The sequence below is a fragment of the Callorhinchus milii genome, unplaced genomic scaffold, assembly GCF_018977255.1.
Source record: "Callorhinchus milii isolate IMCB2004 unplaced genomic scaffold, IMCB_Cmil_1.0 Scaffold3, whole genome shotgun sequence".
Taxonomy (NCBI): domain Eukaryota; kingdom Metazoa; phylum Chordata; class Chondrichthyes; order Chimaeriformes; family Callorhinchidae; genus Callorhinchus; species Callorhinchus milii.
The window spans coordinates 27,446,840-27,467,861 of record NW_024704744.1 but is presented as its reverse complement, the minus strand read 5'-3'; the positions used below and the strand labels follow the sequence as shown (position 1 = coordinate 27,467,861).

General features: G+C 39.7%; 1 protein-coding gene and 1 non-coding gene across 5 annotated transcripts in view; both read left to right on the top strand.

Moving 5' to 3' along the window:
- supt3h (SPT3 homolog, SAGA and STAGA complex component) overlaps positions 1-21,022 on the top strand; it is a 314,077-nt gene that overhangs the window by 255,689 nt on the left and 37,366 nt on the right. For all 4 annotated transcript variants that reach the window (XM_042333229.1, XM_042333227.1, XM_042333228.1 and 1 more), the window contains 4 exons: positions 6,366-6,441; positions 14,287-14,399; positions 15,758-15,868; positions 18,816-19,004. In XM_042333229.1, the coding sequence (XP_042189163.1) occupies positions 6,366-6,441; positions 14,287-14,399; positions 15,758-15,868; positions 18,816-19,004 (489 nt within the window). The remainder of the gene's footprint in view (positions 1-6,365; positions 6,442-14,286; positions 14,400-15,757; positions 15,869-18,815; positions 19,005-21,022) is intronic.
- On the top strand, positions 13,607-13,678 carry trnas-uga. Its single transcript has one exon. It is a non-coding gene; the product is annotated as a tRNA-Ser (tRNA).

Here is a 21,022-nt window from a genome sequence, read left to right as displayed (position 1 = left end):
AGACATTATTTTTCTGGGAGTCAGTCGGGTGTCTGACATGTGGAAACCCGTCACCATGTTCAGGAGAATCCAAAACCAGACTGATAATTCCACGCATTCCATCTATATATGAAAATTTTCGTACCTGGCATGGAACGTGTACTCTCTCCCTACTTATCTAAATCTGGAGAATATTCATGGATAACATGGAATATTCCGAAGGTTTGCCAGAGCCAATGCTTGGGGACTCCAGAGTATGAGCTTGGATGCAGCTGGAGTTTAACTACCTAAAACCAGTTAGCTTACCATTGATATCACTGTCTGTCAAGATTTCCCATTGTTCGTTTAGCGAGGACCTCACCTGTTAAAAGCTTTGGCTTGCAGGGTTAACAGGAACTGAGTGGGAAGAATCCCTGCTCCTAGTGAAGTTAAGAAGGAACTGAGGGACAATCATGTGTTTCCTTCTTTCTTCTTTTCTTGAACAACATAACAACAGTTTGAGTTTATATAGCACCTTCGTGAAGGGGAAGTGTGGTGGAAGAGGAAGGTTTTAAGGTGGATTTAAAGAGTGAGGTGGAGGGGTAGAGGGAGGGAAGGTGCTCCTGAGGTTATTGACATAGTAACTGAAGACTTGGCCGAAAATGGTGTCGCAGAGATGGAGGGGGATGTGCAGCAAACTCAAGTTGGCTAAGCGAAGGGGACGAGCAGAAGAGTGGAGAAGGAGAGGTAGCTCACAAAAAGGTGTGAACATGTGAAACGATAAGTGAGATAGTGAGGCAGATTGGTTCAACAAATTCAAGAAGTAATTATTGATTACACACAACTCCCAGGACACTCAACAGTTCCCCAGTACTTTGTGCTGTGTATTTATAGGCTTAACATGGAAGGCAATTTGCACACAGCAAAGTCTCACAAATAGTCATGAAATGAATCACAAATTTTACCTGTAGGATTGCTGGCTAAGACACTAGGAGAAACTGCTTTCACTTTTTGAATAGTGCATGGGATCTTTAATGTCTACCTCAACAGGTAATAGAACCTTGGTTTAAAGTCTCATACTAAGAACGCCACTTCCAACAATGAGCTCAAACCTACAACCTTCTGACTCAGGTGAGAGTGCTACCAATTGAGTCAGGCAATGAGAAACAAAAATAGATTTTCTGCTTCAAAATTGTTCTTCTAGGGGGCTGAGGAGATCCCTGTATAAATACAATGAAAGGGTATGTGGTAAGCTCAGCTCACCGACACTGAGCACTGTTCCTTTTTGTTGTGGAGTCCCATGGCGTAGTGGTTAGCATGCTCGTCTCACAAGCGAGAAGACCCGGGTTCAGTTCCCAGGTGAGGCGAAACCACAGGCAAGTTTCCTTACTCCACAAACACTGTTGCAAGTAGAAATCCATAAGTCGATTGGCGGATAGCTTTCCAGTGGTAATAAAAATGTGATCAATTAATCCAGGACTGTTTGTGGGACAGTGCTATGTGCAATTGGCTGCCGCGATTCACCCACAATATACAGTCAATTCACTTTACAGTATACTCTGTGAAGTGCTTTGAGGCATCTTAACAATGTGGTAAGGTGCTATGTCAAATGCAAGTGTTATTATTATTGTGCAGGAACTGGAAGGATGGCAGTCTGTTTAATAAAATTAAAAAGTTTAATGTCACACCCAAGACTTAGCTATTTTAAAATGATCTACAGCACAAACCAGATAAAATTTACAAACAATGCATTGATTTACAATGCAATACAATTTATGTTTAAAAAGCGCTTTTCACGTCAGGATGATGTAAAAACCACCTCTGAGATGTTTGTGGGAATGGTGGTGGCTATTATGTTTAAACCTGATATGTATGCACTTTTAGTGTTGGTTTTATATGCATGAGACATCAAGTCGACATTAAGTAAGGGTTCCATATAAATCGGGTTTCAATGAAGCCACTTTATACTTCTGACATTTTCTGAAGTCTAATATTTCACACAGTTTCATTTCTGAACATTTTACTGCTCTAGATAGTGTGCTCTGTTACCAATTACAAACAGAAGTGGGTGACTTATTACCAAAAACAATGGAGCTTAATCCATTCCCTCCTATTAATTACTATGATTTAGTTTTCCACAGAAATGAGTTCAATTTAACTACCAGCTAAACGCTATAATAGAGGAGGCATTAAGATTTCAGCAGACATCAAAACAGCACAACATCAAAGAATCTAATCCGAAGCATTTCATGTTCGGAGTGTTCCCCTTCAACGGAATACAGATCTATGCTTTAGAATGAAGATGATTCTGAATTTGTTTTGTGATTGTCAGAAGGTTTCAATAGTAATTAATTCAGGAAAGCCCTGGCAAAAAAGGCCTAATTATTTGCTGCATCTTACTTTGTTTGAATATGCTTACACTTACAGTTTGGCATTAATGCAGACCATTAAACATGCCATTTACTTAATTTGTTCCTGCAGGAACTTTTGGCTATAATTTTTTCTTATATTTCATTGGTTCAAATAACCTTGGAATCTCGGTTTCACGGCATTGCTGGAATCTCCTGATGTTTTTATTTCAATTTTGCGTGATTTTAGGTAGGAAGACATGACTGAACAACCTAAAATCTCCTCATGAATTTTGCTCTAATGGTCTGAATTATTTTGTGTTATTACAAACACTGGCTGTAAGGAAAATATCTCAACTAATTGCTCGTACATGAGCTTTCCAATTCCATTTAACTAAAGGGTAAAAACAATTAAGGGACTGAAGTTGCGATTGGGATGGTGGGCTTTTGGAGGAGCAAACACGAACATGAAAAAATGACCTGGTACTGTTCCCACCCTCTCTCAAAATCGATAGAACCTTTCTTGATGCAATAACTAGTGGATGTGATAACACGATCTGGGTGGATTTACACTTTGGCAGAAAGGGCTCGGGAATGCCATGTAATGGGGCACTGATCATGGAGGGTGCCAAAGAGAATCGGCCAAGTATTTTCTTCACCCCCACCCCCTCCTCCTCACCCGCCTGCTGGGAATCGAGAGGATCTTACACTCCTTCCACTCCTGAGCTGCACATGATTGCAACTAACTCCACTATGGCCGCTGGTCACACTGCCCACTCATGTCTCATGGTTGGTGGCAAGACTGTGTTTTGAGTGGGTCAAGAATTCAGTGAGGGGGCACTTGGGAAATTTCCCATATGCCCAGTCTGCCCCTGAATCTACACATTTAGTAACTAGTTCTCTTGCCAAAGAAGACATATATGGAAAACAACATTTTTTTAAAACTCAACAGTAACCAGGCTCCAACAACAGAGACTCAAAATTTGGCTCAATAAGCCAGCAAAATGGGAGGACAGCAGGCAGCAGTTTAAAGTACAGTGAATAGAGTTTTGTGTGTAGAAACTGCAACATGGTTGCTGCAGTAAAATCTTCAGGGGACTTGATAGAGTATTTGTAACACGGATGTTGCTGCACCATTTGCAACTTTAGGTTCATTACCAAAATTGTTGGACTTGCTATAAAATTTTATACAAAATTTGCTAAAACTCACAATCCCAAATTGTGACAAAGGTCGTTTTTACAGCCAAAAATTTGCTTTATAGCTTTCTGTGGTCTTTCGCAGGCCTTTTGTTGGCTGAGAAGCAAACCACTGGCTGTGATTGCAAACCAGTAGCTGCAATTATCAAAGCAAATGGGATGCTTCTAACATTGATAAATAAAACTGACTTTAAGCCTAATAAAACACCTGGATTTGCATTCAGGATCAGACTCCCTATCATGGCCAATTTGTCTTAAGATTTCAAATAGCACAAAATTATGGAAATTCTTACATTTAATGTAATTTTTACATTTAATGTTAGAATGCAATACAAATTCACATTTATACAGTATAGCGCCTTTCATGTCAGGAGGACATGAAGAGGGAGGGAAGGAACAGTTCCTTAAATCACATTCGCAGTAAAATTAATAATTTAAATGGGGGGTCGATTGGAGTGCCAGTGAGAACCTAGAACCATAGGTTAGGTGCATGATAGTCCTGGCTTGGAACCCGAGCTGGGGGTAGGAGGCGAGGAGGATGTGTGGGGGTGGCGGAAAATGACCAAAGGCACGGTCAAACAGAAAGGTCTGGAGATGGATCTTGAAAGCGGAGAGAGAATGAATGATTCAGAGGGATTCTGGGATAGAGCTTCAGAGAGTGAGAGCAGATAGACGGATAGCCTGACCATCTATGGTAAAGAAGCACTTCCAGCAGTACAGTATTCCCTGCATTGGGGTGTCAGGCAAATTATTGATTGCAGGGCTAAAACCCATGACTTTCTGATTCACAGGCGAGAGTGCTACCACCTGAGCCAGGATGTCACCTGATAAGAGATCGTGGACAGTATACTGTGTGCAGCCAGCAGGAAATGACTGGCAGCAATAGTCTCCCACTGAGTCAGACAAACAGCAGGAGATAATAATAATAATAATAATCCTTGCATTTGATGTAGCGCTTTTCACGTGTTCTAGACGTTCCAAAGCGCTTCACAGAATATATTGTAAAGTGAGTTGACTGTATATTTGTGGGCGAACGCGGCATCCAATTGCGCACAGCAATGTCCCACAAACAGTTGTGGATTGAAAATGACCAATTTTTATTATTGTTTAGTTTTTTTGGAGGGATTATTATTAGGCATGTGGAGTAAGGAAACTTGCCCAAGGTTTCGCCCTGCCTGGAATTGAACTCAGTTCTCTCACTTGCAAAGCAAGTGCTCTAACCACTGAGCTACAGGACTCCGAGATATTTTGTTAGTAAAATGAAATTGCCGCTTCTCTGCTAGACTTTGAAAAACTAATACCTGATAAATCTAAACAATTCAGCATGCAAAATAAAGTGAATGTACTAAAGGGAAATGAGCATTCTACATTGACGCCCCATGATAATGCAGCAGTTGGGACATTCACTGTGCATAAGAGCAGAAATATCAATGTATCAAAACCCAACTCGGAGAAAGACAAAATGGCTAAATTCTGGGTTATCCGGTCACTGCTGATGTCACTTCTTGCATGATGCACAGGAAGTGACATTGATGGGAACTGGATAAGATGGAAATTGGCTATTTTGGCTTCCCACCCATTGGCCAGTATTTTGAAGTGCTGTTATTCTCGGCTGAAGACCTTTCTTTTCGACCGCGCCTTTGGTCACCTTCTTCCCCCTCCCCTGGCTCGGCCCCGGGATCTGTTATTATGAAGCACTCTGAGACGCCGTCCGGCGTGGAGGGCGCTATATAAGTTGTTGTTGTTTAAGTTGCTGCTGTATTTTACATTTTTGGATTATTAGATTTAGTGTCCAAACTCAAACATGAAGCACGATACAACACATATCTACTGTAGCTTGAATGTTGAACTCTTTTTGCCCGGGGAAACAGTGATGTTTCATAAGAAATCTGTTGTGTCTCTATATTTTCAATAAATAAGAGAAACATAAGGACAAACATCTCGTCCTTAGTGTCATTAATTCTTAATGATAGATAAATAATGTCATATAGTTAATTGGTTCCTTACTAAAGGCTTACAGCAGTTTCCATCCTTAATGACCAAAGGAACCTGTATTAACAGTTCTAAGAGTGCAATTAGCGCAAGATGTTTAGTGCTTTCCTGCTTCTTCATTCTGCAGTTTCATTGACCCAGTCTCATTGCATCAGGAGAAATGTTTCATAACTAATATACTGAAAAAGGGACCTGGATGAATGAAACAACTACAGAATAAAAGAGCAGTAAAGTTTCTTACACTAACTAATCCAAATTAGTTTGATAACTAATGTAAGATAATTGCTAAGATTTGACATGCCAGAATTCTCTGATAAAAAGGAACATTGCACAGTGTTCAGCACTTAGCACTCAGTGCAGTATTTACACATGCAGTCTATGAAGGTATTGTACCGGATGCTGCAATGAACATAACTGTGCACAAATTGGCTACTCCATCCATCTACAAATACACAGTCATTACACTTACAAGAACCTTTGTGATGAGCTTTGAGGTATTTTGATGTGATAAAGCTCTATATCGGATGCAAAGATTATTACTAATATCCTTCTTTCCAAAATATCAACCCTATCATTTATCTTTACAGCAGCCCACAAATGACCATTTACCAATCTGCCTGTTATCCCATCCAAGTTGACGAATGTTAACTCATGTTAACCCATCCATGTTGATTACCCTCTGTGTAATGAAACGCTTTGTTCGCGGCTGTCCTAATCCTGCTGTTTACAACCCTAAGCCTGTGATCTTTAGTGAATACACAAGTATTGTTTTGGGTATACTTTCTCATTTCCATTCAGCATCTTATGTCCTCTATAAAGGACCTCACTGAAATTTCGACCTTCAAAATAACAGTTTTTTCTTGGTCACAGAGAGCTGAGCGCCAGACTCGAATGATGGATTCCGCACAATATGCAGAGTACTGTGAGAGTCGACAACTAAGCTTTGGTAAGTACAGTCACATTTAACTAAACTCATCTGATCTATAACTAAATATCAATTGTCCTACTATTTCTATTATTAATAATAATTCTTACAGTTGATATAATGCCTTTCACATTGGGAGTACATTTCAAAGCACTTAATTTATTGTAAAGTGTAGTGACTGCATACTTTATGAAATATCGCTGTCCACCCAACTTGTTCATGGTGTTTTTTTTGGTTAGCCAGATATCTAACACATCCGGAAACCTACCACCATGTTTTAAGAATATACAATGAAATTCAATTTACGTTTATGTAGTGTGTTTCACATTGTAATGACATTGTGGAGTCCTGTAGCTCAGTGGTTAGAGCACTCGACTTGCAAGCGAGACGTCTGGGTTCAATTCCAGGCAGGGTGAAACCTTGGGTAAATTTTCTTACTCCACACGCCTAATAATAATCCAAAAAAACAATAATAAATGGGTAATTTTCAATCCACGATTGTTTGTGAGACACTGCTGTTCGCAATTGGCTGCCGTGTTTTGCCCACAAACATACAGTCAATTCACTTTACAGCATACTCTGTGAAGCGCTTTGAGACGTCTAGAAGACGTGAAAAGCGCTATATCAAATGCAAGGAATATTATTATTATTATTTGATTTTAATTTGATAACTAATGGAAACTAATTACAGTGTTAGATGGGCACTAAATATCCAAAACAAGCTGTTGAAACTTCCTCATCAGCATGAAAAATTCCCTTTGTCTGGATTAGAGTGTTCACTCTATCTGACATACCCTGCTTCTCTAATGCCAGAAAGCATTAGACAGACATGGGTTGGCAAGAGTCAAGGCTTGTGGATACGAGAGAATGCATTGGCGGTAGTGTTACAGGTGAAGCAAGTGCTCATGTAGCTGTTACATTTGGATACACCATATGAATGGATTCAGCACTTCATAAGCAAATGTCTTAAATACCAGAAGTTTGGTATCAGGAAATTGAAGTGGATTCACTGTTTAGGATGACCAGACTCAGGAAAACAGAGGTTCCTGATTCTACTGTGGAGAGCTTTGCTTTACCAGTACTATTTTATGAAGATAATGTAAATTTTAAATAAGATGAAACGTGCAGCAGGTATAAATTCAATCAAAATGAATTAACAGGAAAATTAAGAAAATAAAAGGAATTTTTTAAAAATTTCCATGGGGAGGGCGACCATTGGAACAAACTCTCTCCCCCAAAAGGCTGTGAATGCTAGATCCATTCACATCTTAAGATCGAGTTGGATAGATAATTTATTAGGTCATGGTATGAAGGGATACAGAGCAAGGGCAGGTAATTGGACTTCAGGTACAGATCAGCCATGATCTTATAGAATGGTGGAACAGGCTTAAGGGGCTGAATGACCTACTCCTGCTTCTATGTTTCTAAGGCTGTCCAGAAGCTGGTTAGCAAGAGATCAGGGAAGAGGACTACAGAAGATGCAAAACATAATGCCACAAAATTCTTCAAATATATGAACCTAATGGATCAACTGCTTCTATTGCCTGAATAGTGTCTGGGTCATTGACTGGATGTTTAATGAATTGAGAAATTAAATCTGGAACAACACTTTCAGTTATGTTAAGGCAAAATATATGAGGGTACTGGTTTCACATTGTGAAGGACAATTTTAGGATACACACCAAGAAGTATTTTCTTACAGCTGGAAGTGGTTACCAGGGAGGATGTTTGAATTCTAGACATTGAACTCATTTAAGAAGCAGCTTGATCCTGTAATGGGAAGGTGGCAGAGTTTGTATTGTGGAAGAATCAACGAAAGGGACTTCTTCCGAATAACTCTTGTGAAATAAACTCTGGGATCTTGCAAGTGATTTCAATGAGGATGCGTGCAGCTACCAGAATACAAAAGTCAGCAGTGAAAGAGTTAGCTCCATACAGTTCACAAACTATATAAACTGTGGAAAATTGGCAACTAGTACACAATGATTGATCGCAAATAACTTTAACACAAAAGGAATGTTTTCTTAACTAGCACTGCATCTTGCTTTTAAAACTTCCTGCTGTGGTGTCCATTCAGTAATGGCCAATTTGGCCAAGACTCAACATTCCAAAGCTAAATACTATGTTCACATTATTAACGTGTATTGACATTTATAACTTGGTTACTGGAAGTGTTTGTGAACTAGTACAATGACAGGTTATAAATCAGCTTGTAAAGCTTGCTCACTACCTCGAGTTGCTTCGAATAGATGACTAAGAGATTGGGTTAATGGCCACTGGGAGATGAAAAAGACAATTAAATCATGACAAAATTGCACATGATCCAAGCAGAGGGAGAGGGGAGAAAAGAACGCTGAGTCATCAGTAAAGCATTCACTTTCTGTAGATACAAAGGTTTGAACAAATCTCCCAAATCTCTCTTTCAAAGTAATTGTTTTAAATCTCCAAATTGTGGTCCGTTGCATCCAGCGTTTTTCATTTCAGATCAAGGCAGTGTAAAATTTCTCTGGTAAACACAGAATTAAGAAAGCAACAGAATAAATTGTATTTTGATCGTTTCAAAACAAATAACTTTTATTGAGCTACAAAACTGCGTGTATTTGATAGGGTTTAAAGCAGTGGGTTGGTGAGTACTTTTTGAATTAAAACTCCACCAAACGTCTTTATCCCTTCCTGCCTTTGAAGTGCAGCTGCTCTGACACAGTCATAGTCTGGGCAGTTTTCTCAGCTGAAGCTTTCTTGGCTGTGGTACTGTGTGTACCCATGATCAGCAACATACATACAGGAAAGCCTGGAGACTAGTGGTTTACGGAAAATAAAGCACTGAGTTGCACTTGGCTGCTTAACTACAAGTGCTACCAGTTTGAGTTATGTTGGCCACAAAACTAATGGTTTATTCTACTGAAACTACCGGTTACTTCACCATGTGTAAATGAATCCAGAAAATACTGGATATACACAGCATGTTGATTAGCATATGAAAGAGGAAGACAGGTTTAGTTTAGGTGTCCTTGTTACTTGGTTTTTCTCTCTAAGCCAATTTTCTTGCCTTCTGTCCTGAAGGCTCTTCCTTAGAGATATATAATATATTATAATAATTCTTGCATTTGTTATAGTAACTTATCACATTGCCAAGACGTCTCAAAGTGCTTCACAGGATATATTGTAAAGTCCAGTGAGTATGTGTACTTTGTGAGTGAACGCAGCAGCCAATTTGCACGCAGCAATGTCCCACAAACAGTCATGGAATGAATGATCTATTTTATCTGGGAGATTATTGACCAAGACATCAGGAGAAACAACTTTCTCTTTTCAAATAATGTCATGGAATCTTTAACATCCACCTGAACAGACAGACAGTTTAATGTTTCATCAGAAAAACGACACCTCCATCAATGCAGTACACACTGCATTGGACTGTCTGCAAAGACTATATGGGCTCTAACTCCTGACATGGGACTTGAACCTGCAAACTTCTGACTCAGAAGCGAGAGCACAACAGAGCCAGACTGAGCTGAACTGAACCATAGTGTCTCACCCAAGTAGCCATTCTCACTTGTAAGCAGACACAATGGTGCCTCATACTCAATGTTAAATATATCTCAAGATGTAAAATGTGTGTCCTCCTGGAAGCCCCATGTATGTCATGCCAAACCACAAGAACTCATGTCAAATCGGTGGAGATGTGCTTCTTCTGATGCAAAGCCACATTTGTTATTTTCTGACGAATGCTTTTTGAACTACAAATAAATGTTGACTGGCTATTCTACAGTGGGAGACATCATGTGCAAGCCAGAATCTGTGCTCACCTGATGCCAACATGTATGTACTTTCCAATAAGGGAAGAATTATCACTGAGTAGCAATCAAGAATAGGATCACTGCTCAAAACACAAAATACTGCAGATGCTGGAACCTGAAACAAAAACAGAGAGAGCTGGGAAGACTCAGCAGGTCAGGCAGCATCTACGGAGAAAGGAAAGTGAGTCAACGTTTCAGGTCCACAACCCTTCGTCAGAACGGGATAGGATAGGAACACTGCTGGTTTTTTTACTCGCTCCTTAGCCCTGAGGTTTATTGTAGAATCTAAATTACTGCCCATGGTTGCCTAATCTGGAACATATCGGGATTCAAACCTCATGTATAACCTACTGTGTGTGATTTTGTTTGTTAACCTACTATACCATTGAGGGAGCTACAGGATGTAAAGTGTGTGTTCCTGGATACAGTCTCTCTCTGTCTCATATATATACAGTTCAGCCCCCCCCACACCCAAACTCTTTCCCTTCTTTCTATCTCTCTCTGTCACACATACATACATCTCTCTTTTAAAAAGCTTTGTTTATAGTTCAGATTTTCAGTATTTTGTCTTTTTAGCTCAGAATACACATTCTATTTCTAGAACGTAGATATGTTTTAAAAAAACATACATCACTTTACCTTTCACTTTGTGTTCTGGCTTTGCGTTTGTGTCCAGATTTAATGGTAGATTTAAATAGAGACTATGGAATGACTCTCATCAGGACATCAAATGATGACACCTAAAATTTGTGGAAAGGTTTTCATTTTTTTTTAAAAATCACCTTTATAGTAAGATAACATGGGAGATTTAAAGAAAGATATACTCTATTTGTCATGGCAATGTATTTTAGCCAAAACAGCTCTAGGGATGTTACATCTTCTATTAGCGGCCTGGGCTCGAGGAGACAACCCAGCCAGGCTTCCTATTCTTTTCCACTGTTAGTTCGCCATTTTAGAAGTGTGTTTGTGTGTTGTGGATGTTGATATGTGTGTGTTGAGTGGTTGTATGTTGTGCGTGCGTGCTTGTGTTGTATGTTTTATGTATGATTTGATGTGTATATGGATGTGATTGAGCTTGTGTGGGTGGATGTATGTTTTATGTATGATTTGCTTGTGTGTATGTGTGTGTGGATGTGTGTGTGTGAATGTCTCCCAAGGGCACAATCTGGCTTAGCTGCAATGGCCTCATGATCATTATGGACTGTTTCACTCTCTGTTCACACTCACATGAAGAATGACCAATTGGGAGAGATTCCTAGACTACAACTAGATACTACATGAGACATTCCTTCAGGAAACGAGTCATCAATTTAGGCCTCATAGTGTTCAAAATTGCTTAAGAAAGTCCCTTGTGGTTCACAATACTTAAAAGAAACATTTATGCCACTGTTAAGCACTCTGAGACCTCACCTCAAATGATCGACACTATATAAATGCAATTTGTTGTTCTTTAAAAGCACAGTAGCTCTTAATGGTAGACCAACAATAACTTGCGTTTATACAGCAGCTTTCACATTAAAAAAACTTAAAGCAATTTACAGAATGAGATTCATTAGACATTAAGTGAATGTTGTGTTAGCAGCATTGTGCTATAAACATTGCTAAAGCACTGGACCGAAGCAGGCCGAAATTTGAATCTGAATGTTGACTCATGCTCAAATTTACATACAGTGATTCTTTGTATGCAAAACTGTGAAATGTCACATCAAGAGTTGTACCTGTTCAATTTGTTATTAAAATATTGCCCTGTTTTGATGTATCAGTATTCAATTGCATGTGTAGAATATTATATTTGTAGGTGATGCAGTTCTTTCTGAGTAATTCTTCAATTGAGCCTTTATATAGATAATTTGCACCTGGGAATAGAGGGGGAAATCTCAAAGTTTGCAGATGATACAAAGGTAGGGGGAGTAGTAAAGACTGAGGGGAATCAATGACAGAAAGTTTGTTTTGGAAGGAACAACATAGGAAGAACTTATAATCTAAAGGGGTAAATGGACACTTCACCTCAAGGAGCCAGAGAGGAACCTTGGTGTCATGTTCAACTCTCAACTATCCTTTAAACCTTTCATCTGGGTCCTGACCCATTCAATTTCCACACCAATGAAACATTGTCTGCTTACACCTCTACAGTTGCCCTTGGATCGCTAATATTCTTTTTGATGGTTTTATCACATCCAGGGTTGACTATACCAACTCTCTGCTCATGAGACTCTTCCCTCCACAAGCTGCAGACCATTCAGAGCTCTGCAGCTCGTGTCCTCTCCCACAGAAGGCTTTGTAAGCCTATTTCCCACATCCTCGCTTGGCTGGCTTCCCATCCCCCAGAGGATTGAATTCAAGATCCTCATACTCACTTTTAAATCCCTTCACACTCTTGCTACATCCTAACTCTGTGAATTTCTAAACCCTATCAACCCACCTGCTCCCTCTGCTCGGTGGCCTCTGGCCTGCTTCATGACTCACAATGCCACAGCGTCACTGGGAGTCGACACGGCCACCAGGTGTAACTAGCGCAAAACTGCCATACATGTGTGATCACCTTGTTTAGGTTAGAACTCATCAAGGATAGGAGAGCACCAAAGAAAAATATGCCCATGACACTCCCAAATGTAAGGCCTTTCCGATGAGGTATAAATGTTTCTACATCAATTAGTTATTGAGATCTTGGCTGACACTCAGACAGACATTGTCGTTTTATAGAATTGTTTTATTTTAACCACTGTAGTTAGTTGTTAGGATAACAACCAAATACACATAAAAAAAAACTGGACACTTGGCTAAGGGAGAATAAAGTTGAGATTTTATAGGGAAAAGCCAGGATATGGGACTTGGGATACGATTAGGATATAGACAATAGTATGGAGTATAAACACCAGCCAGACTGGCTGGGCTGAATGGGTTGTTTCTGAGCTGTACCATCTATGAATGTATGAGCCTCTGGCTGCATGTTTGTGGGATATTGCTGTGCAGAAATTGGCTGCTGTGTTCGCCCACAAAATACACAGTCACTATAGTAGAGCGCTTTGAGACTGATGAAATGATGACACTACATCAACTGCAAGAATCATTGCAAGGATTATTATTTCCTTTCCATGGCTCCATTCTCTCCAACTGAGCTGCACTCTCATACTCACAGCTGCGGCCATCTGTTGGCTCGCTCTCTACCTGAGGCAGCTTGGCCAGCCGCATTCTTTGTGGGCGCTTACATTTATGCAGTGCTTTGAATTCCATTTTTGGTCTGTACAGAAAATGTTAATTAGAGCATAATATATCAGTTCCAACAAAGACCCCTGCTTCTTTTTGTGAAAGTGACAAATTGAACATTATGTATGGAGATGTCACTCAATATCTAGCTAGCTCCTGCAAACACATCAACATTTAGGAGTCCTGTAGCTCAGTGGTTAGAGAACTCGCCTTGAAAGAGAGAGTCCTGGGTTCGATTCCCGGCAGGGCGAAACCTTGGGCAAGTTTCCTTACTCCACATCCCTGATGATAATCCCTCAAGAAAAAAAAATGATAAAATCGGTCACTTTAATCCATGACTGTTTGTGGGACACTCCTGTGCGCAATTGGCTGCCGCGTTTCACCCACAAATATACAGTCAATTCAATACAGTATATTTTGTGAAGCACTTTGAGAAGTCTGAAGATGTGATAAGGCACTACATCAAATGCAAGGATTATTATTATTATTTAATCCAAATTGAATAGGTGGGAAGTCAGTTAACCATAGATTTCACTGATAAACGGTACATAGTACAAACCAAGCATATCATTGGCAATAAAGTACATAAATGGTAAAAAAAAATTGGTGTGCACAGGACTTTTTTGTGTAATGTCTATTTAAAAACTATTTTATTTATTCAGCAGGGCTATGTAAAGCAATTATTTGTGCTAAATAGGTTTTTCCTGAGGTCAGGATGACCTGGTTAAAAAAAGAGTTCTCATAGGCAAGTCATGCTCGTATGTTTGAGTATATGTTCTGTCAAATGTACAACAACAGAGGAATGCCAAAGTGATGTAGGAGACAGGAACGTTCCATTCATTATGTTTGTAATTGACAGCAAAGAGAGCAACCAAGTTTCGAGATTGGCTGGACTGGAGCAGCATGGAAGTCAAGCCAAATGCAGTTGCTGTAGAGATCATGGCATACCTTGCCTATGAAACTGTGGCCCAGGTATGTACAAACGTCAATTCTTGGAGAATGAAGAACAATGTTGAATGCATACATAAACTCCAGCAAACTATCGTTACAGTCCTGTTTGTTTATTTAAAAAAGGCGCTCATTTTTCATGGGTGTAGGACAGATTTTTGGGTCTTAAATAATAAACCCCTGCAATATATAGTGTTGCATCGAAACATAATGTAATCTCACTTAATATAGAGAGGATACACAACAGATCTCAGTTTTTCCATAACCACTAAGATCAGCTATGTATGTTTAACAGAGGACACGTGTAATGATTCTCAGTCTTCAATGTAATTTTTTGGGGATTATTGAGATAATGTAATTTTTGTGACTGGATGTTTCATAGAGGAAGACCAGTGTATATCATGTGTAACTGTAATGCACGTCACAAGGCATTTCAGTTCATTGTAGAGACAGGTTGATTGTAGTGGTTAGTCTTGAGTTTTTTAAGGAGGGATGATTGCAGCCCACTGAACTATATAAGAATAGACATGCCTCTCCACTGAACTGTCTACCCCCTACCCAGCTTGTTACAGAACAAATCAATTTCAAGATCCTCAGTCTCACTTTCGAATCTCTTCACACCCTGACTCCCTACCTTTACGATTGGCTCACACCCCACTCCGCCTTCCCTCAATTGGCTCAGGTCTTCTACATGTCCTTCTATAGAGAATCAATTGATATCAACATCTCCATTATTGTAGCTTACGACTCCCAGGATGGTAGAAGGCAGACTAGATGGAACTTAGTCTTTTTTCATCTAGCAATTCCTTTGCTCCACAATTGGAGGCTGTGCTTTCACCCACTCTGCTCGAAATCTCTGGAACTCCTTACCCTTTATTTTATATCCTCTTTGCCATCTTCAAATAACACCTGGCTTTCCTTTTCAACCATGCCTTTGGTCATCTCTCTCCCAGCTTGGCATGAATCCTCTCCACTGTTAATCACTCCGAAACGCAGCCTGTGTGAAGGGCTCTATATAAATGCAGGTTGTTGGTGGTGTGCTGTTGCCATCCTTCAAATGAAATATTAAATCAAAGTGCAATCTGCCTCTTCAGGTGGACGTCAAAAATCCAATTGGCACTATTCAAAAAGAGCAGAAAGTTTCTCCTGGCGGCCAATTGCCCAGATAAGATTGGTCATTCACTTCATGGCTGTTTGTGCGACATTGCTGTGCGCCATTTGACTACCATAATATAGTCTCCAAAATGTAGTCACTACACTTATAGTAAATAATATGAAGTGTTTTGAAAGGTGATAAGATTTTATTCCAAATGCCAGGTTTATTATTATTACATATTATTTTAATTTCTAATCAAAACAAAAACTTGCCTCTTTGTTTTCAGCTGGTAGACCTGGCTCTTTTAGTGAAGCAAGACATGGCAGCCAAAACTGGAGATCCATTCAGTCACGCCAGATCTGCAACTCTAGTACACCACCATATTACTTTACCGGAGGTACGTGCTTTTAACTAAAACAATAGAACCTTCTATATTATTGGTATGAGACACTACCTGCATGTCGGGCTCAAGGGAAGAATTATCATAGAGTAGCAATCAAGAACAAGTTATAAATGCAAGTCATTGGTAAAATTGTCAAAATCGTGTCAGGGTCGAAAAACAGGTTTTACGTTGAAATTTGGATTTACGCGAAATGGTGATATGATAGAGATGTCTAATTTGAGAACCGATGGGTTAATAATTTATAATAATAATCCTTGCATTTGATATAATGCCTTTCACTTTGGAAGGTCGTCTCAAAGCACTGCATAAGATTTACGGTAAAGTATAGTTATTGTATTTTTGTAAGAGAGCATGGCAACCAAATTGTGTTCAGCAGTGTTCCACAAGCAGCAATGAAATAATTCTACCGACAAATTTACTAAGTCTGCTTGTTTAATGCTATAACTGTGGCTGTGTTGTTCTTTCAACTGAGGAATAACTTCCCAGTAAGTGCTCAGTTGTGGAGGATTGTGACCCTTGGCATTACCAACACTAGGTTAGGAAGGAGTTGTATGAATGAATTAATGAACGTTCAGTGTTTCTGATAAAGCAGCTTGTATGCTGCAGCAAGAAATAGAGATTCTTTAAATTAGAAACAAATAGGTTTAAATTGAGATATTTTCAAAAGGTATTAATCACAAATCCTGGCATGAAAAAGTTAGTGAGCAAACGCTTACAAGAGACCATATTTCTTGACGGACTGTTTTTTTTTGGATTTGGGATTCACGATTTGTCAGTCGCTAGTTCCATAAACCTGAAGGCACAAACTGGTGGTGAAAATTAAAGCAACATGTCTTTTTTTTGAATATCGGTAAATAGCCTCCACAACACCCAATGTCTGTTTGATTTTTTTTTTGGACACAATACTAGAGCTCGACAATTCTAAAGGTAAATCATTGACAAAAGTGGAATTATCCTGGTTGTGATGTCTCAGAGTGTGTTGTGTGTGGTTTCCATCTGCAGAAAATAATCACACACCACACTGTGCTGTTTTTACTACATTTGAACAGCAACAGTAGTTTGTAGAGTGTTATGAAATGTTCAGATTATAAACTTTGAAAATTCGCAAGATTTGAAGTGAGGTTTGTGACCTTTTTGATTTCATCCTTCCAGAATACTCATGGTAGTGTCTTGCCATTTACAGCATTAAGCTGCTTCTTAAATGAGTCCAGCCTCCTGGCTGGACTACCTGCTAAACTGTTCCATCTGTTGATCACCTTCTGTGTAAACAAGTGTTTTACAGTGGCGCTCAATCCATTTTGTGCAACACTTTAATTGTAAAGTGTTAATTTTTCATCCTACAAGTGATAAAGTCCTTGGAGGTTATTCCAGGCTCAAGGTCATGAACACCATATGTAAATTCTGCAGGGTTAGAGGGCTTACACTTCTGTTGTTGATTTGGTTGGGTTGTGTGGCACTCTACAAGTTCCACTTCAGAAATATTGAATTAAATTGTTAATTTAATTTTTCTATACTGCCCTTTTAATATTATTGAAACATTCTGGGTATCTTGCCAGCACTTTTGTGGTAGATATTTAATGTCCAGATAATTGCCTCTCTTGTGTTCCTTCTGAACGTGGAATTAGGTGTTTTTTGTTAGTGCCAAATATTGCAGCTCTGTTGGCCGTTGGCTCCATCTACCATAACTGGCTCACTTGCTGTAAACTTTAGTTTCCTGTGGTTCCTGACATTCTTCACACTACATTTGACCAGACACGCTGGCAAACCATGTCCGCACATGTCTTTATAGAAGGCAATATTCTAATTTGTGGCTTGTTGTGACACCTTGAGAATGTGAGAAAACATAAAACAACAATACTGTATATCATTCGCCCATCAACAACCACAAAATTGCATTTATACAGCGCCTTTCACATCAGGAAGGATATCCCAAGGTGTTGGACAGTCCAGGATTTTCACCTGAGCTAGGGGAAAGGGCAGAACTGCAGAGGGTGGGGGCAAAGATGACTGAAAGTGTGGTCAAAGAGTTAAGTCAAGGCAGACTTTAAAAGTTGGAAGGGAGGGGTGAGTCCAGGATGGAAGGAAGGGGTTGCAGGAGCCTGCAGTGATAGGGCGAGGTGTGACCATGAAGGGATTTGAATGCGAGGACAAGGATCTTGAAATTGACCCTCTAGGGACGAGGAATACAGTGCAGCCTAGAAGGATGGAGGTGCTAGGTTCTAGGAGCCAAGTGCAGGAGAGGACACAGGCTACAGAGTACAGGATGGTCTGCAGCTTGTGTAGGGATGAGCTGAGGAGTCTGTGGAATATGAATAAGGATCTCGGCAGTCAGGAGGGGGCAAAGAAATGGCAGAAATGGGTAATGTTACAGGTGAGGGAAAGCTTATTTATTAATTGTATGGCTTAGTTTCCAGTGGATAGTCCTGGAGTCTAAAATGAAGCTTTCGCAAACAAGTTACTGCCCTAATTAAGGGAAATAGAAGTACAAATCCAGCTGCAGGGGTAGGATGTGATAGCAATTTCACAGATACGCAGGCAGCCAAGACAGAATTAGAGAAGGGAGTTTCTCCTGGTGATCTGACCAACAATCTCACAGATAAAAACGTGGTCACTTCATAGCAGTTTGTGGGACATGTATATCCGGTATTATATTATTTCATGACCTACCTCTTTGACCGTGCTTTCAGTCATCTTTCCCCTCCTCTGATTACGAGCTGGATATATCAGGATATAATATTTTAAGGAGTTGGAAAAATAGAAGTGGGGTAATTAATTTTAAAAAAAGCACTATCATGACAGTGAAAAGGATAGATGTATTTAAACGTAATCAGCCAACGGAATCACTCTGGGTAGAATGACAAGAAATGATGTATAAATTCTCATCATGTGTATGATGTTTGAGCCTCACAAGAAGATTATGCGGTTTCCTTTCTCGTCACAGCTTCAAGTTCAGTCTATCAATGTGAAAAGCAATCCTGACTCTCCAGAGAACACCCCTCCATCCACACCAACAACCCCAGCATCAAGTGCTCAGCACCTTGGGTTCAAGGCACATTCAGGAAATATAGGAAATGGAAGCATGGGGCAAGATTCCAACAGTGCTAAGGCCAAAACCCGTAAGAGGAAGAAGGTTGGTAGATGCTTCTTACTTACACTCAATTTACTTATGTATTCTAGACCATGCATTACATTGTGCTCTGTTGCGTCGAAATAATCATAGAAAATGCAGTCCATGACTGCTTTTGATTATACACTTCTTCTTGAGATGTCTAGTATTTCATCCTATATTCTAGATTCAGTTACTTTGTCCACCAAAGATGTTATGCTAACAGAGTTGTCATTTCCTCAATTCACAATATCGTATTTTTTTAAAAAACAATGGGTATTGCATTCACTACCTCCAGTTCTCTGACATGATTCTTTTCTCTTCTTAAGTATATATATCCGGGGCCTCAGCCATCTACTCCCTAGTTTCTTTTAAGGATTATTGGGTGCAGTCCATCTGAATCTGGTGCTTTGTCCTCTTTAAGCTTGTGTAATTTATCTAGTATTTCCTTTCTTTCTATCCTAACTGTTGTGTTTTCATTCCATGCACCATCTATTATTCCCATATTTTCTTTGTCAATCTCTTTGTGAAAACATTAGATGGGTTCTTACTATTCCAGGGCACTGCTGATGACAGCCCAGCCAGCCCGGCTCATCAACAGAACAGCAGACCAGGCACTGAGGCAGGGATTCTTCCCACTCAGCTCCAGTTAACCCTGCAAGCTACATCCCAAACGAGTAGGGTGGGTTTAGCTGAACAAGCAGTTGGAAAGCTTGCGAGACATTCAATAGCATGTGCGTTTAATACCGTGCGATGCGGTTTTAGCTGGTGAGACTCCAGCAATACCCCAACACACATTCAAGCCTTGGCCCTTGCCAACCTGCTCTTATACTTTCCAGAATTAGGTAAGCAGAATGTGTCCCTCCAGAGAGAGAGTGTGCATTCCATTCAAAAATAAATCTCTGGAATTTCCAAATTAGGGTGGGATGTATGGAATTCTCAGCTTGGTTTGGATGCTCCTAAGCATGATGATGGATTTCTGTATGTGTCAGACACCAGGCTGACCAAAAAAAAGTTACCATCCAGTTATTTCTACTAACTGGATTTAATAGATCAACAGAATCAGTAGATAATCCCATGCGAGGATTTAATTTCAGTTTTAATAACTTGAACTCACTTTATTACTTCAAAGGCCAACAAGATGATACTAGAGTATATGAATTTTTCCAAACCATTTGGAAACAAACCACCAAACTGCTGAGGGAACAAATATTGAAAACCAATTGCTCCAGAGCTATATGCCATGGTGGTGGTGTGTGTGGTGGAAGGAGGTTGAATAATAAAATGCTAAGGTTTCAAAAGCTGTTTTCACCAATGAATTGTGTGCAATGCTGCTGCAGTTTTTATATAATCCTGTTCAGTGGGATGCAAATTAAACAGTCAAATTTGAATCAAATTGGTTGCTTAAGGCAGATGGTGTTTCAATTCATGAAACAGATCAGGGTTATGTTTTGAAGTCAGGAACAATAGGAAAGGTACCAGGAAATTATATTACAGGCATGGTTAGTATCTGCACTTGCAGACAAACTGTATTTTAGTAAAGCTGCTTAGTGTAAGCAAACTTTGATCACGCAAGCCAAGAGTTGTTTCATAGAAGAGAAAATCTTTATTTTGACACAAACAGGGGAAAAAAAGTTTGTCTCTGGGAACGATTAACTGCTTTAATTAAAGTGATCAGACATTCAGGTTCCACTGTTTGTGTATATAGACCATTAAGGGACATTTTAATACTGACAGCAGTTGTAATAGATTCAGTCAAGTAGAAAATCTGCTTTGGAGATCAGAAATGGATATCAGGAAAGTAACACAGGACTGGAACATTATCCTGAATTCTCATTTAATTGCCCTTTGAGTGGATAAGTAAAAATGGGGCAAAGTTCTGCGGAGCTTTGTGTTCTTGAGCAAAGCTTTGGTGGCTTTGCCTGTGGTTCATATCACTTCCTCAGAACACTGGGTGAATTGGGGTATGCTGTACTACAGTGCAGTTGCCAATCCTCTGCTGGAAGGAGTAGATTATTTGCGTGGCCTTTTCTTGTTCCTTA